This window comes from Mus caroli, unplaced genomic scaffold (assembly GCF_978045245.1).
Source record: "Mus caroli unplaced genomic scaffold, Mus_caroli_1 scaffold_8, whole genome shotgun sequence".
Classification (NCBI taxonomy): Eukaryota; Metazoa; Chordata; class Mammalia; order Rodentia; family Muridae; genus Mus; species Mus caroli.
In genome coordinates this window covers 36187703-36207875 of record NW_028227263.1, presented here as the reverse complement: position 1 = coordinate 36207875, position 20173 = coordinate 36187703, and the positions used below count along the sequence as shown (strand labels likewise).

The following is a 20173-nucleotide window of genomic DNA, read 5'->3' as shown; positions in this document are numbered from 1 at the left end:
GGAAAGCTGATAAGAGATGGGCCTTGGGATCCTGCAGTTACAAACCTGGAGAAGAGCGATTCCAGGCTAAAGGGCCAGAGCCCTCCCCTAGCACAGAGGCGGGGAAACTCGGAGTGTATTGGATAGCAGTGAGTCATCCCATTTGGCTAGAGCCTGGGAGACGTGGAGGGAAGTCACAGGAGATACATTCAGGAAGATAGATTAAGGCCCCAGTGCTTCTGGGTCTTAAATAGGAAGCGAAGTAGCTCCTGTTTCACTGTGGTGAAGAAGTCAAGGCCCCTTCTTTGGAGGAATCTAAGACAGCAGTAGGGCAGATTAAAAAAAAAAAAAAAAAAAAAAGCAAAGCCTGAAACCTGGCTTTCTCTCTGTCTGTACCCAAAACAGCCAAGCCAGAGCTGTGGGCAGAGATAGAAGCAGATTGGCTACCCTTGGGAGAAGCTGGAGAGGCAGGCATAGAAAACTGCTGGGTAGACAAGATGCCCCAGGGATGTCACTGTTCCAAGGCTCCTTAGAGGACAGGAAGGAGGCTTTCTAGAAAGAAACCTGAGGAAGACTGATGCTGGTCTCAGAAACAGGAATGGAGACTCCGTTTTGCTCTCAGTGTAGAAAGAGATATCCTAACAGACTGAGGTGTAAAGCAGGACCCAGCGGGCATGAGGGAGCAGAGGGATAGAGAACACTGTGGTGTGGCATGAGCCCAGCTTTGAACACCGGTTGCAGAAGACAGGAGGGCCAAAGAATGTGGGAACGAGGAGAACAGGAGCAGAAAGGTGCAAGCCAAGGGGAGAATTCTGTCCGTGACGGGGCAGGGAAGATGCAGAGAAGTCAGCAGGAGCTCCCAGAACCTGGGAAGGCACAGTCAGAAAGGCAGGAAGTGAGGCTCCTCAGACCTGTTACTGCAACCCACCCCTAAGGGAACCTTCCTTCCACAATAGCCTGAGACCCTGGCACAGCTGCCCTGGGCCACTGTCTGGCCTGACTTCTCAATACTCTGTGGGTCCCCATCAGACTGCGCACTCCTGGCAGATGTAGACTTCTGTCTTATAATATAATAGTATGAAATAGTGGTTGGCAGAGCACTGGACAGTTCACTAACTGGTCAACTGATGAGCAACAAGGAACAAGTGTCGACAACCAGAGCCAAGGAGAAAACTTCCAGAGAACCTCAGAGATCACAAAGGCATAAGAAGAAAGGTGATTTAAAAAAAAAAAAGGCTCTAGTTTAATATCTCATGTGCCTATCACTGACTCCTGGGTGTATCTGTAACCAGAAAACTCACATTTAAATGTCTGTTATCTGGTTTCAAGCTTCAGATCTTACAGGCAAGGGTCCTCCTACACTACCAGGCAATGTTCTCCTAAACTGATGGGACTCCAGCCATTCCCTGAAGCCTAACAAACTTGCCCTGTCTATGCCAAAGGGCAAAGGAAGCGCATTCCAGCCTGGGCCGAGACACCTGGCCTTCTGCAGCGAGGGCTCACTGCAAACAGAGAGGCTTCTCTCTCCCTGGCCTGCCTGAAGGCAAGCTCTCCCAAGCCACAACAGCCCCATTCCACCCATCACTTACTACATCGTCTTTCAAGCAATCAGCAATGTATCATTAAAGTGGGTGACACAATGAGATGGAATGAATGTAGTGTATGTTCACATGATAAGTGTGGGTCAGGAGCTAGTGGCTGTCTTCAGACTCTGCGTTGTGGCAACCTCCAGACACCCTGGCTACGTCCTCCAGAGACATCAATATAACTGGACTGGGGTAAGACTCGTGCAGTGGTGTCTGGTAAACATCTCAGAAGAGCCACTGCTACCAAGACAAACAGCTGAGCTAGAACTCGCCATAAATGGGAACTGAGTTCAGGTGGGCGGGCCGAGGGGAAGAGGTGCATTCACTTCCGTGTATTTGCTCCCCAGACTGGGAACTTAGTGTCAGAGCACACGGGCTTGTGTATTTGTGGCTAATGTGTGTTTAGTAGGGGCTGACCACAGGGAAAGAGTCACCTCAGAGAATACAGGAAACTGCCACTTCAGAGAAATTCAGGCTCAGAGCTCTTTCTTGCCACAAAGTGTCTTATCACAAAGGGTGTAGAAGTCCCTCTGTGTGCTGGTCCTACTCTTCCAAATAAACAGCATTCCTTCATAGCTTTCTTCCTCCTCCTCCTCCTTCTTCTCTTTAACACAGGGTCTCATGTAGCCCAGGCTGGCCTCAAACTCTCTAGGGATAATCTTGAACTCCTGATCCTCCTGCCTCTACCTCCAGAACACTGACATTACAGGTGTAAGCCACTATGCCTGCTTTATGGAGTGCTAGAAACTGAAACCAGGGATTTGTGCTGGCTAACCAAACATTCTACTGATGGACTGAAAAGATGGCTCAGAGGTTGAGAGCACTGGCTGCTCTTCCAGAGGACCTGGATTCAGCTCCCTGTACCCATGTGGCAGCTCACAGCTGTCTGTAACTCTAGTTCCAGGGATCTGACACCCTTACACAGACATAAATGCAGGCAAAACACCATTGCACATAAATTTTTTAAAAACTTAAAAAACTATGTTCTACCAACAGAACTATATCTCTACCTCTCTACTGCCTTCTTTTAAAGGAGCCCTCAGTCTTTGCATACACACTCAGCATATGCTTGACAGACTCCATGAAGAAACCTCAAGTGGGTGACAAGGACATTCTACTGAGCCATCTTAGGCCTGGAAATTTATGGTCATGCTTATGTTCAGAAAGTCCCACTTGGCCTTGGCTGACATTGTTAGGCCAGCCTGCTGCTCTCAGGAAGCCCATATCCCACAATAAGAACCAGGTCAGCCATCAGATATCAGCCCTCATAATGATGCTTTTGGCAAACCAAAGGGAAGTCAACTATAACCACGACACTAGAATGTATGCTGTCCAACAAACTGAAGTCTTGTCTGACTTTTAAAATCATTGTGATTTATTTCTGCTCTCAGGCTTGTCTTCAAATGTATGCTTTTGAAGTGCTACCTGCTTAGGAGGAGTTTATACTCCCCTAGACACCCATGACATCTGACTGACAGCTGCAGGCTTGGAAGCCCACATGGCTTGGGCCTCTCTCATGGGGGCGCAGACAGGAAAGGTCCACACCAGATAGGTAATACTGAAATATAATTATCAGGACTGAATCTCAAATGGGAACATTCTCCTCTTCCTCCTCCTCCTCCTCTTCCTCTTCTTCCTCCTCTCCTTCTTCCTCTTCTTCTTCTTCCTCTTCCTCCTCCTCCCCTTCCTCCTCCTTTCCTACTCCAGAGCACGACTTTTCGAATACAAGTCCAGCCTAGACTTGGAAGGAGGGTGTTCAGGTGGGTGTCTGCCTGTGTGTGAGATCAGAGATCAATGCCAAGTGTCTTCCTCAGCTGTTTTCCAACTAATATTTTGAGTCAAGGTCTCTCGTTAACCCTAGGTCATCTGGCCAATGAGCCCCAGGGATCTGTCTGACTCTACCTCCCCAGTGCCAGGGTTGCAAGTGTGCACCACTATGCCCAGCTCTTCCACGGATGCTGGGGATCCAAATGCAGGCCCTCAAACTTGCACAGCAGGCACTTCAACAATTGTGCCATCTTCCTGGCACTTGTATGGCTTCTTAAGCTGACATCAAGGCAGTTGATCAGGTGACTGTTCCTACCACACTCTAAAGGAAAATCTGAGACAGACCGTGGTTGGCCAAGAGGTCAGCCAGAGAAAGGCCCATCAACATATTGTCCTTCTGTAGGGCTGACAGCATGAGCCTAGCAAAACAAAACACCTGCCCGGTGTGCAGCATCCTCCCAAACTATGCAGCCTCAGCCCCATCTAGCAGGAGGGCTTCTAGGTTCTGATCTAGTGCTCACATGAGGAACTGGTAGGAAGAGTCTGCATTCCTCATGTCAGGGACTGCAATGCCAGTTGATATGTCTGCCTTGTGGAAGTCTTAGAGGATGCTTACAGAAAGCTTTTGACTTTCTTTAAAAAAAAAAAAAGTGTAGGATCTACCTGGCTGTGACCCAACACAGATCTGAAGCAAGAATGAAGACATAACATTTAAAGGGCAGTTAGGGTCCTTTCACCAGAACACCTAAGGCAAGAAAGTCAGTGTCAGAAATCAATAAACAGTAGTGGCAATGTCTGCCCATCTCCTTGGACTAAATTTATCTATCCAGTTTTCTGTCACATAGTCTAATGTCTAAGGGGACAAAAGCCACATTTCCATGATCCTAGGTCACTTTTTTGTATTTTTTATATATGTAGACAGGATCTCATGTAGCCCAGACTAGCCTCAAGTTTGCTCTGTAACTAAGGATAAGCTTAAATTGTTGATCCTCCTGCCTCTGTCTCCTGGGCGCTGGGATTACAGATATGTACCACTGTGGTTTTGCCCTGCTGGGGATGGAATGTGGGGCTCTGTGCATGCTGGGCAAGCACTCTACTGACTGAAATGGACCCCAGGTCCCTCCACCCCATTTTTGCTTTCATGAGTAAGGTTTCAAAAAGAAAGAGGCTGGTAGAAGGTGGGGAGAGAAAAATGTTTTCTTACCAAGACAATTATGACCATCATGAGCCAACATGAAGCCATCGAAACAGGTGCAGCGATAGTTGCCTGGAATATTTAAACAGTCGTGGACACAGCCTCCGTTGAGTGCGTTGTCACATTCATCCATGTCTGAGAAGAAAAGCAGAGGCAAGCTCAGCAGGTGCTATTCCTTTGAGAGATCTATGTATGCATTTACCCACTTCTTAGAATCCACACAAACTGAAAAATAAGCAAGCACCAGTCTTCGTTGTTGTATTGTTTGAGATTACAGGAAGGAACCCAGAAGTCCACATTTAGGAGAGTAGTTTAAGGGATGTGATATGGGCTGGCTGGTCTTATGTCAACTTGACACACAAACTAGGGTTATCTCAACACAGGACACTTAATTGAGAAAATGCCTCCAAATGATCCAGCCATAAGGCATTTTCTTAATTTGTTATTGACAAGGGAGGGCCCAATCTATTGTGGGTGGTGCTGTCCCTGGTATGGTGGTTCTGGGTTCTATAAGAAAGCAGGCTGAGCAACCCATGGGGAGCGAGCCTGGATTGAGCACTCCTCCAAGTTCCTGCCTTGTGTGTACACTGTCCTGATTTTCTTTAATAATGAACAGTGCTATGAACCTGTGAGCGAAATAAACCCTTTCCTCCCCAAGGTGCTTTGGCCGTGATGTTCAATCACAGCAATAGAAACCCTAAGTAAGACATGATATATTCACTTGATGGAGTACTATGCAGCTCTAAGAAAGAAAGAAAGAAAGAAAGAAAGAAAGAAAGAAAGAAAGAAAGAAAGAAAGTCTCTATGAAATGAATTGGAATAATTAATAGGATATATTGTTAAATGAAAAAAATCCAAATGCAAAAGAAAGCATAGAATATCTTAAATTCAAGAAAATAGTCTAAGGTTAAGAAGATGATGGGACAGAAGCGAGCGCAGAAACAAATACAGAGACCCACAGCCAAGATGACATGGAAGATGAGAGGTTAGGACACTCAGTCCTAAACATTATATCTCTATCAAACCCCTGCCCCAGGGATTAGGGACCTCTGCAGAGGAGGAGGTAAAGAGAGTTAAGGGACAGAAGGGTTGGAGGACACCGGAGTAAGGCCCAACACACACATGAACTCACAGAGACTGGGTCAGCGTGTACAGCTCAGCATCAGATGGGGCTCTGGGGCTGAAGCAAGTGGACACAAGCCACATCTTAACCCAAAAGCTATCTTCCACTGATAACCACTTGCAAATGAAATTTTTACTTTTCTCCAAGGGAGTCTCAGTTGGAAAACAAACTACTACTCTTAAGGATGGACGTCACGCCCAGCCCACCCGCCCGCCCGCCCGGCGGCAGACGGCCAACAGAGAACAAACTCCGTAGCATCTTTGGAGGTTCTTGGTCTCATAAGGCCATGTCAGGACTTCCCTCTCCCCGCCCCCACCTTTTGGTAACTTTATCCCCTCTGTCTCTGTCTGTCTCAGTCTCTCTGTCTCTTCCTCCCTCCCGCCCTCCCGCCCTCCTTCCCAGTTTGGTGTTTTATGAGATTTCTGAGTGTAAACGAGTGGGTCTCTGCATCTACATCTGTTTCTTGTGCTTCTCTTGGTCTCTTTTTCTTCTGTTTGTTTTGTCCTGTTCGTGTTTGTGTTAGTTTTTGTTTTCTGTTTTATTTTTATTTATAAAATAAATAAACCTGACACAAACACCCTGACACAAACATACATGCAGGCAACACACCAATGAACATAAAAATAAATAAGTTGTGTTTAAAAATAAGAGCAGCCTATTTGCTTTCTAATGAAAGACAGAAAGGGAGAGGATCCAGATGAGAGGGGAGGTAGAGAGGAACTGAGAGGAGTTGGGGGAGGGGAAACTGTAATCTGGATAGATTATGTGAGAAAGAATTCCATTTTCAAAAAAAAAGGAGAAAAAGAGAGAAGGTCACAAGCTTGAAGCCAGCCTGGACTGCACGGTGAGTTTGAGGACAACCTGGTTCATGTAGCAAGACTGTCTCGAGAACAAACAAAGGCTGAGGTATGTCTGTACAACAGACTACTTATTCACTGATAAAGAGGCAGTGTGGCTACAGACTGCACATGACACTACTTCCCTAGCAGCATGCCGAGAGAATTAATCCACATACAAGGAACCCGGATTAGAGGAGTCTGTCCACAGGACACATCCAGGAAGGATACGCATTGCTAGTTAGCTGCAGCTGGGACTGGGGAAGGGCTGGAAATGAAGTGTGCATGGTGGATATTACTGAGAAAGTAACATGTTTGAAAACTCTGTCTGTGTGGCTGCAGGACTCGGGCGATTTATTACAAATTATGGGCTGTTATATATAAAAGTGGTGAGATCTATGGTATCTACATGATGCAGCTGAAAATTCATTAACAAAGAAAGCAGGCTCCTATTTGCTTATTTGTATAAAAGACATAAAGGAAGAATAAGCAGAAAACTGCAGGTATGAGGGGAAAGGGGCAGAAAGAGGAGCCATGGGGCGGGGTGAGGGGGGCAGGAAAGCACCCCACCTGTGTGAGGATACCAGCTTGGTACAAAGAAATGCAGTGAGGTTTTATTTATGTGAATAATACAAACAAATAGCCAGTAGGTGTAGGGGATGGGAATGAGTAAGTGAGATAAAAAAAAAAGAAACAAACTAAGAATATTATGAATTAAAACATAGCCGAGACACATCCGTAAAGCACTAACCTAGATAACTAAGCGACCACTTACTGGATGCTGTAAAAGCACGAACTGCTGCGTATTGTACTCTAGTTAATAAATACTGTGGTTAGCGGAACTGGGGTCCTCACAGGGCCAGGCATCAGTGATCCTGTGAATACGTCCTGTAGCTGCTAAGGCTGGACAAAGGTAAGCACAGCACAACAGTAAGAATTGGATCTCTTACTGTGCGAGGAAAAACCTGCAAGGCCAGAGTGACTTGGTTCTAGCACAGAAGTCAAACTATCAGTGCTGACCACAGTTTAAATATAGATTCAGAGGGAAGAAAACAAAGAATTAATAAGCTAGGCATGGTGGTGCACACCTGTAATCCCAGAATTTGGGAGACAGGCAGGTGGATCTCTGAGATTGAGCCCAGCCTGGTCTACATAGCAAGTTTCAGGATAGCCAGAGCTACATAAAAGAGAGACCCTGTCTCAGAAAAGCAAACAAAATGAGCAGACAGCACACGCACAAAGACATCCCCGCTCTGTGCACTGAGGCGACTTAGGAACAAGGCTTCCCTGAGAACACCACACGCACAGGTCCTGGGTTCTGTAGACCCTTGTCCTTTTCCATCAAAGGAACGAGAGCCATCGTGAGGGGTGGTGGGTTCCAGGGCAAGCAGAAAACATAAGAACGCTATGGAGGATCTTGTAATATAAAGTATTAGGAAATTCTTTAAAAAAAAAAAAAAAGGATTTCAAAAGGCTAACCATGAGGAAGAGCTTCCAATTGCTGCAGCTAGAACAATTTGAAAATAAATACTGATATAACACCAATATGCAAAAGTATACAGTGAAATAGATGAAGAAACGGATGAATGAGCAAGAAGGGGCATATCTTCCTTTAAAAAAAAAAAACACAGTATAGAGATGCATAAGGGGAGGGGACAAGTGCAGAGTTTCAAGGGGGGTGCATATTAGAGTTACAGCTGTTGCAGGCAAGATCCATAGTTGGACACCAAAATCAGTGAGCAAAGACTTAATGTCAACAGTCCCCCCCCATCTGCTTCCACAGCAATATGGGGAGGAAATCATCGGAACTTGGCAGTAGAGAAACCAGCAGACACAAGCCGTTTTTTTGTTGTTGTTGTTGTTGTTTGTCGGTTTTGGTTTTTTTTGGTTTTTTTGTGGTTTTTTTTGGTTATTTTCGAGACAGGGTTTCTCTGTGTAGCCCTGACTGTCCTGGAACTCACTCTGTAGACCAAGCTGGCCTCGAACTCAGAAATCCGCCTGCCTCTGCCTCCCGAGTGCTGGGATTAAAGGCATCCGCCATCATTGCCCAGTTCAACAGACACCATCTTAAATTGGTTGCTAAAAAAAGGTTAGCATCACCTCAATGGGACATAGTGACATCATATATCACTGATGTGGCTTCCCGGGAAAGTCACTGTGGTGTTTCTGTGACAGTCTTATTGAAATGCCAGCAAACCATACCATGAGAAGACACAGTCTCAGTGTATAGCCAAGGTTATCCTTCTAGCCTTGGCAATCCTTCTAGCACAGCCTCCACACCATGCTCTATCAAGTCTTTGCCTCTTATTATGAAACAAATGAAATCACAGTGTTCATCAGAAGTGTCAGTACTGTGACCAAAGAGATGGCTTTGGTAGTTAAGCGCACTTGTTGCTCTTGCAAAGGACTCAGGTTCAGTTCTCAGCAACCTGCAACCACATCAGGCAGCTGACAACTGCCTAGCATGAGAAACACTGTTGAGTCTTCAGTATCACCTAAGGCAGATAAGGGGTCACAGGCCTGGAATGTAGCACTTAGGGGTGGAGGCAGGCTGGTCAGGAGTTTGATGGCATCAATTCCTCAACTACAGAGGGAGTTGGAAGCCAGCCGGAGCTACAACAGACCCTGTCTCAAAAAAAAAAATAAATAAATGAGTTGATGTTCCAGACAAAGGCAGATTAAGGGCTGAGGAATCACAAGAGACACAGGTACTGGCAATGTGGGTCAGGACCTGGAATTAACTATGAAGCAGAAACAGAACAACAGGGGAAATCTGATAAAAATCCGAACGATGTTTACAGTTGTTTTTAAATGGCGTTGTGCCATTGTTACTTTCCTGGTTTGGGTGACTGTACTGTTTTTTTGTAAGCTGGTAGTACTGGGGTAAGATGTGTGGCAAATAGCTATGAGCTTTGCATTGTTTTACAACCTTTCTGGCCTGAAAGTATTTCTAAATAAAAAGTTCCCTTAAAAAGAAAAGAAAATTTAAAAAGTAAAAGAAAAATAGGGGCCAGAGAGGTGGCTCAGCAGATAAAATATGTACTGCTCTTGGAAAAGATGTGAACTCAGTTCCCAGCATTCACAGGTTTAACAATTGCCGGTGACTCCAGCTCTGAGGGAGCTGACACCTCTGGTCTTCAAGAATATCTGCCTTCACATGCACATATCTACATACAAGCACATGCAAACACATAATTAAAATATAAACAAATAAATAAATGCAAAGGAAATATAGCTGGGTGTCACAGTATGCACCTACAAGCCCAGCTCTTGGGAGACAGAGGCAGGGGGATCAGCTTTGCTTGTATGTCTGAGGCCATGCTGGGCCACATGAGACCCTGTCTCAAAAAACAAATAATTCAAAATCAAAACAAGAACAACAGCAAAATGCAAGAATGAGTGTCTACCACACACGCCAGGTACCTCTGGATGTTACATACACCAGAACTGGACTTCTCAGAGGCCATGTGGTGAGACAGGGTCATTTGAAACATCAAGACATGAATCAAACATCAAGACATCAAACATCTCCCAAATAGACAGGGATTACATTTTCCTCCGGCCTCAGAAGTTAGTGTGGTTTTCCAAGGGCTTGGACAAGACTTCCTACCTTACACTGTAGGTTTGGTATTTGCAGAGGTTCAGATCAACTTCCACCAGAAGATAAGCTCAATTTTGTTTTGGTTTGGTTTGGTTTTTTTTCAGGACAGGGTTTCTCTGTGTAGCCCTGGCTGTCCTGGAACTCACTCTGTAGACCAGGCTGGCCTCAAACTCAAAAATCTGCCTGCCTCTGCTTCCCAAGTGCTGGGATTAAAGACCTGCGCCACCACTGCCCGGCTTTAATTTTTAAGAGTTTAAAAGCTCTCAGAGTGAAAGAGGCCTCCAATATGCTCACTAAGGTTGGGCCCAGAGGCAGAAAGAAGCATCGGAGCTGAGCTCAAATACCTCTCTTCAGGTCTATAGGGATGTCTTGTGCAACCAGAGAAGCAGCTGCAGGCTGAGTGAGCATGAGGGACCAGGAGCTGGGGCAGGCAGGGGTGAGGATGTGACCTCACCCAAACACTAATCAAGTGTTTATGGCCTCAAGTCTCCTGTCCTCAGTGTTCTCATCCATAAAACCGAGCAATGGAAATGACCCAAAGTTCCCGGAAGAGCCCTGTCAGGGCTAACATTTTGCTTTCTCCTGTGAGAGCAGTTTCCACTCAGTACTGAGCTTGAATTCAGTCACTGAACTAATCCCTAGTGGGCAGAGTCCAGACTTCAGGATCTCAGGTCTGCAGCACTGAAGAACTAAAATCTCCCTCTGCATATATCTTTCCAGACTCAACCTGCCACTCAAATAAGGCAGTGCCTGGGTAGAGTTCTAAAGCCTAGCAGGTCCCACTATCAGTCAGCCCAAAACCACAGACAGGATGGATCCTCCAGAGACAACAGAAAGCAGAACTCCAGTCCTTAGTCTCCAGGGAGGCAGGGTCCTTGAAGCTCTGTCTGGCTCTCCTGGTGAGTGGAATCAAAAGACAGCAAAGCATTGCATTTCCTTTTCCAGGAGCCACACAAAAGGACTTTTGGAGCCAGAGAAAACTGTAATCATTCGGAAAAGGACCTAACGTCCCAGCCCTTTGAGGATCTGAAAATTATTTCAAAGAGCAGATGGCAGAATTCAAGATAGGAGGGGTCATTTAGCCAACCCGAGCTACAAAAGCTAAGGAGGTGTCCGCTTCCCCGCTGCCCACCTACCCACTGCCCAAGTCACTTACCCTCACAGTGCCTGCCATCCCCTTGGTAGCCAGGCTTGCAAGAGCACTTGTAGGAAGTGGGTGTGTTCTGACACAGTGCATCAGCATGGCAGTCATCCAGCCCTTGGGCACACTCATCCACATCTGCAAAAGAACACAGCAAGCACCTTTTATGCTACCCACGCTGTGAGTGATCTCTCTCTCTCTCTCTCTCTCTCTCTCTCTCTCTCACTCTCTCACTCTCTCTCTCTCCACCTCCCACAAGCCCACCCCTCTCCACTCCTCCAACCACCCCCATACTGCTACGACACCCTGGGATAAAGGACACCATGCCCAGGCCAATTTCCAGATGCACTCTTCCAAGTGGAATCAGCCAAGTAAGGAGACAGCCCTTACTGGCCTCCAAGACCCAGTTCAGATGTGGATGCACCTCTGCTTGGAAGTGAGCCACGATCCCCTCATGTCAGGTAGATGTTCCCACCACAGGCTCCCATGTATTTAGCTCATTCCGAGCACACAGTATGCAGGGTTGTCCCTGGCCACCCTCACCTGCCTCTCCACCATGACCTGACAACTGACCGTGACCTGACAACTGAATTAGCTCTTTGATGCCAAGCCAGCACCGTGCCTGGCATATAAGAATATAGTAGACTGCCTGCTAAGGGAGAGGAACAAAGAGCAGAGTTGGCTAGAAAGTTCCAGAAGACCGCCAAGACAGCTGTCTCTCAGCTTTCTGAGTCTGGGATGTGGGGGTGGAAGTTTCCCTGGTCTCAAGCAAACAGCATCCTGAGCCCTCAGACTGGGCAAGGTAGGAATAGTGTCCCAGAGGCCCCAGCCCCAACCCTGACTGTTCTCTCAACCTGCAAACCCACCATAGCCAAAGCATCTCCAGACTCGATATCACTCCTGGGTATGAAGATAAAAATGAACGAGTTTTGAAAGAATTTTAAGCTCAGTCAAAGCAGACTGTGCAGAGTTCTATTACATAGCTGCTCCAAATTTGGAGGTTTAGGGACACTCCTGGTCTTGGCACAGTAACAGTTCCGTGCCCACAGAAGTCTCCACAGCTCATCCAGGAGCTAGCAGAACTTATCAGCCCCAAAGGGAAAAGGGGGGCCAAATTACCACGAGTTGTTTCCCCATCCACACAAGGGGGAGCTGGACCCAGGCCCCAGTCCCATTCAGCAACAGCCAGCGAGATACTGGACAACAGGCACTCTGAGAGAACCTTTTCAGAAAAGAAAACAAAAAAAACCAAAAAAACATAGGTACCAGGGCAGGAAAGGTCAACAGCCCTTCGATGGCAGGGACAGAGGGTGTGGGCTCTCCGGATCGAGAGAATAGGCAAGGGGACTCAGAAGTCCCTGTCCTGCGCCGTGCCAGGTGCGCCCCGCGGCTGCACACTCACCCTCGGACGGCCCGTTGGTGAGACCCCGGTCGGGAGGGACGGCGGTGGCCAGCAGCGGCGGCAGCAGCAGCAGCAACAGCGCCCGGGCTTCCCGAGGCCGACCGCAACCCGCGACCCCCATGGCAGCCGCAGCGCAGAGCCGCGTAGAGCCTGCGGCGGCAGCGGCGCAGGGAGGCGTGTGCGGGCTCCCGGCCTCTGCGCCCGCGACACCCCCGGCCCCGCCCGCCCCGGAGCCCCGGCCTCATTTTCACACGGTCTTCAGTGCCGCCCCGCCCGCCTGGCCCCTCCCCGGCCCGGGGCGGAGGGGGCGCGGCCGCCGTGGCCCGAGCCGCTGTCGGCAGAGCCCTGCGCTCGCTCGCCCGCTCGCTCGCTGAGTCTTGGCTCCCCTGTGCCCAGTGCCCTCCAACTTGACCCGGTCCTTCCAAACTGAAGAAGTGCCCCGAGAATGTCTCAGAGAGTGTCTCGCTTAGTACCCACACAATGGGACCCCAGGCCCAGCACCCTTCCAGCAACATTTTCTTAGGGTTCCACATACAAGAGGACTCAGGACAAGGCTATCTGAGTGACCCCAGCTGCTTTGCCCAGGCCATCACACATTTGACTGCCTGAGCCTGGCCCTAGCCAGACCTCGCTGATACCTTAGTTCCAAAGTCACCCTGAAGCTGTGATGTGAGAACGATCTCTCTCTCTCTCTCTCTCTCTCTCTCTCTCTCTCTCTCTCTCTCTCTCTCTCTCCACTCCACTCCCCTCTCTCCTTCCCTCCCCCCCCCCTCTCACACACACACACACACACTTTGTCCTGGGGTATCTATGACCCACAGGAACTTATAAATATCAGATATGGTGAGCTGCAAATAGAGCCATGGCCAGCACCTATTCCCCACGCCCAGGCCTTCCCATCTTTTCCAGGCTCCGGTGACTGGGGCCACTACAGTCTGCATCATTATAGGAACAAATGCTTTAGGGACCCCTTGATGGAAGAAACAGAAGGCCATACACAGAGATATGAATTTGGATTTCTCTGAATGGTTCTTATTCATTTTCTCCTGTGAATATTTACATACATCTTCCTGGCTACATATACCACACATATATAAGTGTCTATTCACACCCACTAACTCCTTGATATTATTATTGTTATTAATACCTCATCAAAACCCCCACCTAGCACATGTACAAGAACACACATCTTCTAGGGGGTCTGGCTACCACTACAGCTTCCCACCTCAGCTCTCTGAGCAGCTGTCTGCCACCCCAGCCTGTGTCTGCTCAGGGTCCAGGCTGAGCCTGTCTTTTGGGGAGTGTTATGTATTCTGCTGTGGATGGAGACTCTGAGAAAAGAACTTTCCTGTGTTTTCCCTTTAACCTTTCCTCTCCAGTAAAGGCAGTCAGGTCCCACCCCTTTCTCTGTCTCTGGCTCCTCCCTCCCACTCCTTTTGTATTTGCTGCTGAGAGAGACACTTGGCTATTTCTAGTTTGAAGGGTGGTTTTTTTGTTTTGTTTTGTTTTGTTTTAACACATTTGTAAATCTTCACTTAGTGAAATGTTCCCTCCAGCCTTTGTCGGAGTGTCTTTAATGGTCGCCATAAATTACCTCCTTCTTTTCTCCTGCACGCATCAGGCTTCATTGCTTTTGAAATGATCAAAGTTATTTCTTCTAAAATCCAACTCAAAACTTCCCATTGTGTGGCACAGCGCTCTTTGGCTCCAGTCAAAGCACATAAATACATAAAGCTGCCCATTAAACCCTAAGCAGCCTCTTCCAGCACCCTCGTGCCTGGTAAAGAAGACAGTTGTCGTTTGCATCCCCTGCTCCATTACTCCAAGTTTATGTATCACCAGGAATACAAATCCACATTGATAAGGCCTAGTGCTTTTTGCCTGAAAGGGTCATTTTGTTGTTGCTGCTGTTGTTGCTGTCGTTGTTGTTATGGTACCTGGAGAAAATTCACAACTGGTTCAGATGTCAAAAATCGTTGTGAATCCTGTTTTGTTTGTTCTGGTTTCCACACAAACCTGTTTTGAGTTTGTCGGCTCCCAGACTCCTGGACAACCTTTCTGACACTTGAAATTAAACTCAATATGGTTTTTTACTTCAAATTTCCATAGAGGAAAGATGGAGAGGGGGTGTTAAATATCACCACTGTCAGAGCCTGAAGTGGCTGGGGTTAGCTGCTTTCTGCTCTCTGTTGTCTAGCTGAGGTCCTCACAGGCACTGTGTCTAAACTGCGCCTTCTCCCTGTCACCTTCCCTCCTGCAGGCTGTAAGCCATGACCAGGCCTGAAGAGGCAGGTGGCCCAGGCAATATCTAGGATTCTTGCCATTCTGGAGAGACAGCATAAGTGTCCCATAACTAGGTTAGACTTGGCATCACTGGGCTGCTTCAGAGTCTGTCTGTTCCTGCTACAGAACAGACTTTGAGGGGATGAGGCCTCCCAGGCTTTCAAAACACCAGACTGCTGGCCTCCCACCCACCTGGCTGAGAAGTCCTCCCCTACTGTCTTCTTGGGATCTTCTTCCTGTTTCTGGAAAGTCCACTTATTCCCTAATTCCATAACATTAATCCCCAAGCTGAAGTTAGCTGCAGGCAGCATCCTGTTGTCTTCCTCAACTGCCTGTAATTCCCTCTGATCCAAAATAGTCTAGAGAACTCATTTGCCCAGCTCCAGTAGTGCTTTGCTGTTTGGTGGGCCTTGTCTTTCACATCTTTAGGACTGTCTGTCTGTTTATTGATGGAGTTATCTGATTTCTTGGTTCACTTTCTTTGCACTCCGATGTACAGCGAGCACAGGTTTTCTTCCACTCCACAGGCTGTCTTCACTCCGTTCCCTGTTTCCTCTGCTTGCTAACCTCAAGAAGTTCTCCGAGCTACTTGTTAGTAATGCAACACTCCTTATGTATCCTTGGTTTCTAAGTGTGTTTGCGTTTATTTTACAAGGCTGTGGTAGTTGTATACACCACCGATTCTAAACTCGCAGGGAATTCTAATTCCCTGAATTTTGCTCTACCTGAAGGTCCATGAGTTTGCTTTGCTTTGTGATAAGTTATTAGAAACATTCCTTGTCAGAGAGCCCATGGCTGCTGTCTCCGGTGCACAGACCAGAGTTAATCTTGGTGCAGACAGCCCAGGGAAGGCTCCACACTGCCCCCATTCAGATTCTCTTTCTTCGGTGGCACAGCTGCTATTTCCACAGCCTCCTCAGACAGCATGGGCCCAAGAACCCCACAAGGGGGTGCATTCATCAAGGCATGCGCAAGCACCAGGCAAACATTCTTGAGCCCACAAGTGACAACTCTGCGGTCCAGGTATCTCAAGTGCCTGCTTCACACACTATCATTCGCCAGACCTCACGTACAAAGCACACATCCAGCCAAATGTCAAGGTTCCCACCTGGAATCCCAGTGCTCGGGGAAATGAGGCCAGAAGATTATGGTTTTGAAACCAGCCTGGGTTACATAATGAAACCCTACTTAAAACAAAACCCTTAGTTGTCGAAAACGAAATTATTAGCAGCTTCAAGATGGTCACAAGGTATAACACCAAATGTGGGACCTTTCTGTCTGACTCCCCAGAAAGCATTCGTAAACCAGTGCATCCTGAGTACAGCACCCAGGAGCTTTTATAACCTGACTGTGTGTGTGTGTGTGTGTGTGTGTGTGTGTGTGTATGTGTGTGTGTGTATCTTTAGGTAGCCCAGACTGGCCTCAAACTCCTGTGCAGTGGAGAATGATCTTAAATGCCTGGTCCTCTTGCTTCCAATGCCTGAGTGCTGAGGTTTAAAGGGATAAGCTACCACCCCCAACTCTAGAGCCATCCTTAAACCACCTCCCTGGCTAGTTTAGGTACCTCTGCCTCCCACACAGCAGTCAGCACACAGTGCATAAGTGTCAGGGCCTCTGGCTGTCCTCCCAGCTTGGCTTTGAGACCCATAAAGGCTGGTGTTAACTGATTTATTCTGTATTCCTCAAGCACAGCTGGGTCAGGGACATGACAGACATTTAGTAAAGGTTTATTGAGAGAGTAAATACAGTTCCCCTCCCAAAAGTAGTAAGATATAAGCACTTTTATTGACTTCTTATTAAGAAAGCCATAGATACTATACAATACAAATAGGGAGTGAAGAAAACCACAGGTTATCATGAGACAGGAAGAAAAAACCAAGGTTTCTAAATAACAAAAGAGGTCTCAAGAGGAGTGATGACAGCCGATCTATACAGAAGAAATAAAGAAGGCTCAAATGGGTCCAGTACCCACTGGGAAGGTAGCCACTGGAGCTGCAGTGGGGAGGCAGCACATCCAAGCAGAGGTGGGGGAGCCTCCAATTTCTTCCTGTGGTATACCAAAATTCAGTGATACTATACACAAAAACACAATCCCAATAATGGCACTGATGGCCACTAGTTAAAAGTCCTTAATAAAAAAAATTCACAAATAGGGGCTGGAGAGGTGGCTCAGTGGCTAAGAGCACTTCATGTTCTTGCAAAGAACCCAGATTCAGTTCCCAACACCCACACCAGGCAGTCCACAACCATCTGTCACTCCAGTTCTAGAGAATCTGTCACTTTCTTCTGGCTTCCTCTGTCACCTGCAAGCTTACATATACACACACATAAATAAAAATAATAAATCTTTAAAGAAGGAAGGAAGGAAGGAAGGAAGGAAGGAAGGAAGGAAGGAAGAAAGGAAGGAAAGAAAGAAAGAAAGAAAGAAAGAAAGAAAGAAAGAAAGAAAGAAAGAAAGAAAGAAAGAAAGAGAAGGCAAGCAAGCAAACTAGCTTGGTGACACTTACCTTTAATCCCAGGTAGACATATCTCTGTGAATTCAAGGCCAGCCTAGTCTACACAGCAAGTTCTAAGATAAACTCTATAAATAAGTAAGACCTTATCAGAAGAGGGGGGAGGAAGGGAAGTGGGGGAGGAAGGGAAGGAGGGAGGGAGGGAGGAAGGAAGGAAGGGAGGGAGGGAGGGAGGGAGGGAGGGAGGGAGGAAGGAAGGAAGGAAGGAAGGAAGGAAGGAAGGAAGGAAGGAAGGAAGGAAGGAAGGAAGGAAGGGAGAAAAGACAACCAGAATCCAGCATCAACCCAAATGTTTCGATACTCCTGTAATCACAGTCCTTGGTAGGAAGAGGCAGGAGAATCAGGAATTCAAGGACGCCTCTAATTCTCTGGCTATATAATGAGTTTGAAGGCTAGGCTACATAAAATCCTGCTTCAAAAACCAAAACAACATTCGGGAGGCAGAAGCAGACTACTGTGAGTTCGAGGCCAGCCTGGTCTACAGAGCGAATTCCAGGACAGCCAAGGCCACACAGAGAAACCTTGTCTCAGAAACAAAACAAAACAAAACGGAATTCAATGTCATACTAAGTGTAGTATATTTCAGAGTGCAAGGATGGTTTGATATTATGAAATGTGCCTAAGTAGTCTTCATGGGAAAACTATAGAATCATCTCCATAGAGAATTAGAAATTAGGGAAGCAACACCCTTCTCAATAGTCACAAATAATATAAAATATCTTGGCGTGACTCTAACTAAGGAAGTGAAAGATCTGTATAATAAAAACTTCAAGTCTCTGAAGAAAGAAATTATAGAAGATCTCAGAAGATGGAAAGATCTCCCATGCTCATGGATTGGCAGGATCAACATTGTAAAAATGGCTATCTTGCCAAAAGCAATCTACAGATTCAATGCAATCCCCATCAAAATTCCAACTCAATTCTTCAACGAATTAGAAAGTGCAATCTGCAAATTCATCTGGAATAACAAAAAACCTAGGATAGCAAAAACTCTTCTCAAGGATAAAAGAACCTCTGGTGGAATCACCATGCCGGACCTAAAGCTTTACTACAGAGCAATTGTGATAAAAACTGCATGGTACTGGTATAGTGACAGACAAATAGACCAATGGAATAGAATTGAAGACCCAGAAATGAACCCACACACCTACGGTCACTTGATCTTCAACAAGGGAGCTAAAAACATCCAGTGGAAGAAAGACAGCATTTTCAACAAATGGTGCTGGCACAACTGGTTGTTAACATGTAGAAGAATGCGAATCGATCCATTCCTATCTCCTTGTACTAAGGTCAAGTCTAAGTGGATCAAGGAACTTCACATAAAACCAGAGACACTGAAACTTATAGAGGAGAAAGTGGGGAAAAGCCTTGAAGATATGGGCACAGGGGAAAAATTCTTGAATAGAACAGTAATGGCTTGTGCTGTAAGATGGAGAATTGACAAGTGGGACCTCATGAAACTGCAAAGCTTCTGCAAGGCTAAAGACACCATCAATAAGACAAAAAAACCACCAACAGATTGGGAAAGGATCTTCACCTATCCTAAATCCAATATATATATATATAACTCAATATATATATATATATATATAACTCAATATATATATATATATATATATATATATATATATATAGAACTCAAGAAGGTGGACTCCAGAAAGTCAAATAACCCCATTAAAAAATGGGGCTCAGAACTGAACAAAGAATTCTCACCTGAGGAATACCGAATGGCAGAGAAGCACCTGAAAAAATGTTCAACATCCTTAATCATCAGGGAAATGCAAATCAAAACAACCCTGAGATTCCACCTCACACCAGTCAGAATGGCTAAGATCAAAAATTCAGGTGACAGCAGATGCTGGCGAGGATGTGGAGAAAGAGGAACACTCCTCCATTGTTGGTGGGATTGCAAGCTTGTACAACCACTCTGGAAATCAGTCTGGCGGTTCCTCAGAAAATTGGACATAGTACTACCGGAGGATCCAGCAATACCTCTCCTGGGCATATATCCAGAAGATGTCCCAACCGGTAAAAAGGACACATGCTCCACTATGTTCATAGCAGCCCTATTTATAATAGCCAGAAGCTGGAAAGAACCCAGATGTCCCTCAACAGAGGAATGGATACAGAAATTATGGTACATTTACACAATGGAGTACTACTCAGCTATTAAAAAGAATGAATTTATGAAATTCCTAGCCAAATGGATAGACCTGGAGGGCATCATCTTGAGTGAAGTAACACAATCACAAAAGAACTCACACAATATGTATTCACTGATAAGTGGATATTAGCCCAAAACTTAGGATACCCAAGATATAAGATACAATTTACTAAACGCATGAAACTCAAGAAGAATGAAGACCAAAGTGTGGACACTGTGCCCCTTCTTAGAATTGGGAACAAAACACCCAGGGAAGGAGTTACAGAGACAAAGTTCGTAGCTGTGATGAAAGGATGGACCATTTAGAGACTGCCGTATCCAGGGATCCATCCCATAAGCAGCTTCTAAACGCTGACACCATTGCATACACTAGCAAGATTTTGCTGAAAGGACCCAAATATAGCTGTCTCTTGTGAGATGATGCCGGGGCCTAGCAAACACAGGAGTGGATGTTCACAGTCAGCTATTGGATGTATCACAGGGCTCCCAATGGAGAAGCTAGAGAAAGTACCCAAGGAGCTAAAGGGATCTGCAACCCTATTGTCGGAACAACATGATGTACTAACCAGAACCCCGGAGCTCT

General features: G+C 46.4%; 1 protein-coding gene across 2 annotated transcripts in view; it reads right to left on the bottom strand.

Moving 5' to 3' along the window:
* The window catches only part of Scube2 (signal peptide, CUB domain and EGF like domain containing 2), a 74398-nt gene extending 61619 nt beyond the window's left edge, over positions 1-12779 (bottom strand). For both annotated transcript variants that reach the window (XM_029479122.2, XM_021167639.2), the window contains exons 1-3: positions 12631-12779; positions 11244-11366; positions 4537-4662 (exon numbers count right to left, since the gene is read on the bottom strand). In XM_029479122.2, coding sequence (XP_029334982.1) covers positions 4537-4662; positions 11244-11366; positions 12631-12751 — 370 coding nt within the window. In that variant the 5' untranslated portion in view covers positions 12752-12779. The remainder of the gene's footprint in view (positions 1-4536; positions 4663-11243; positions 11367-12630) is intronic.
* Between the last annotated feature and the right edge of the window lie 7394 nt (positions 12780-20173).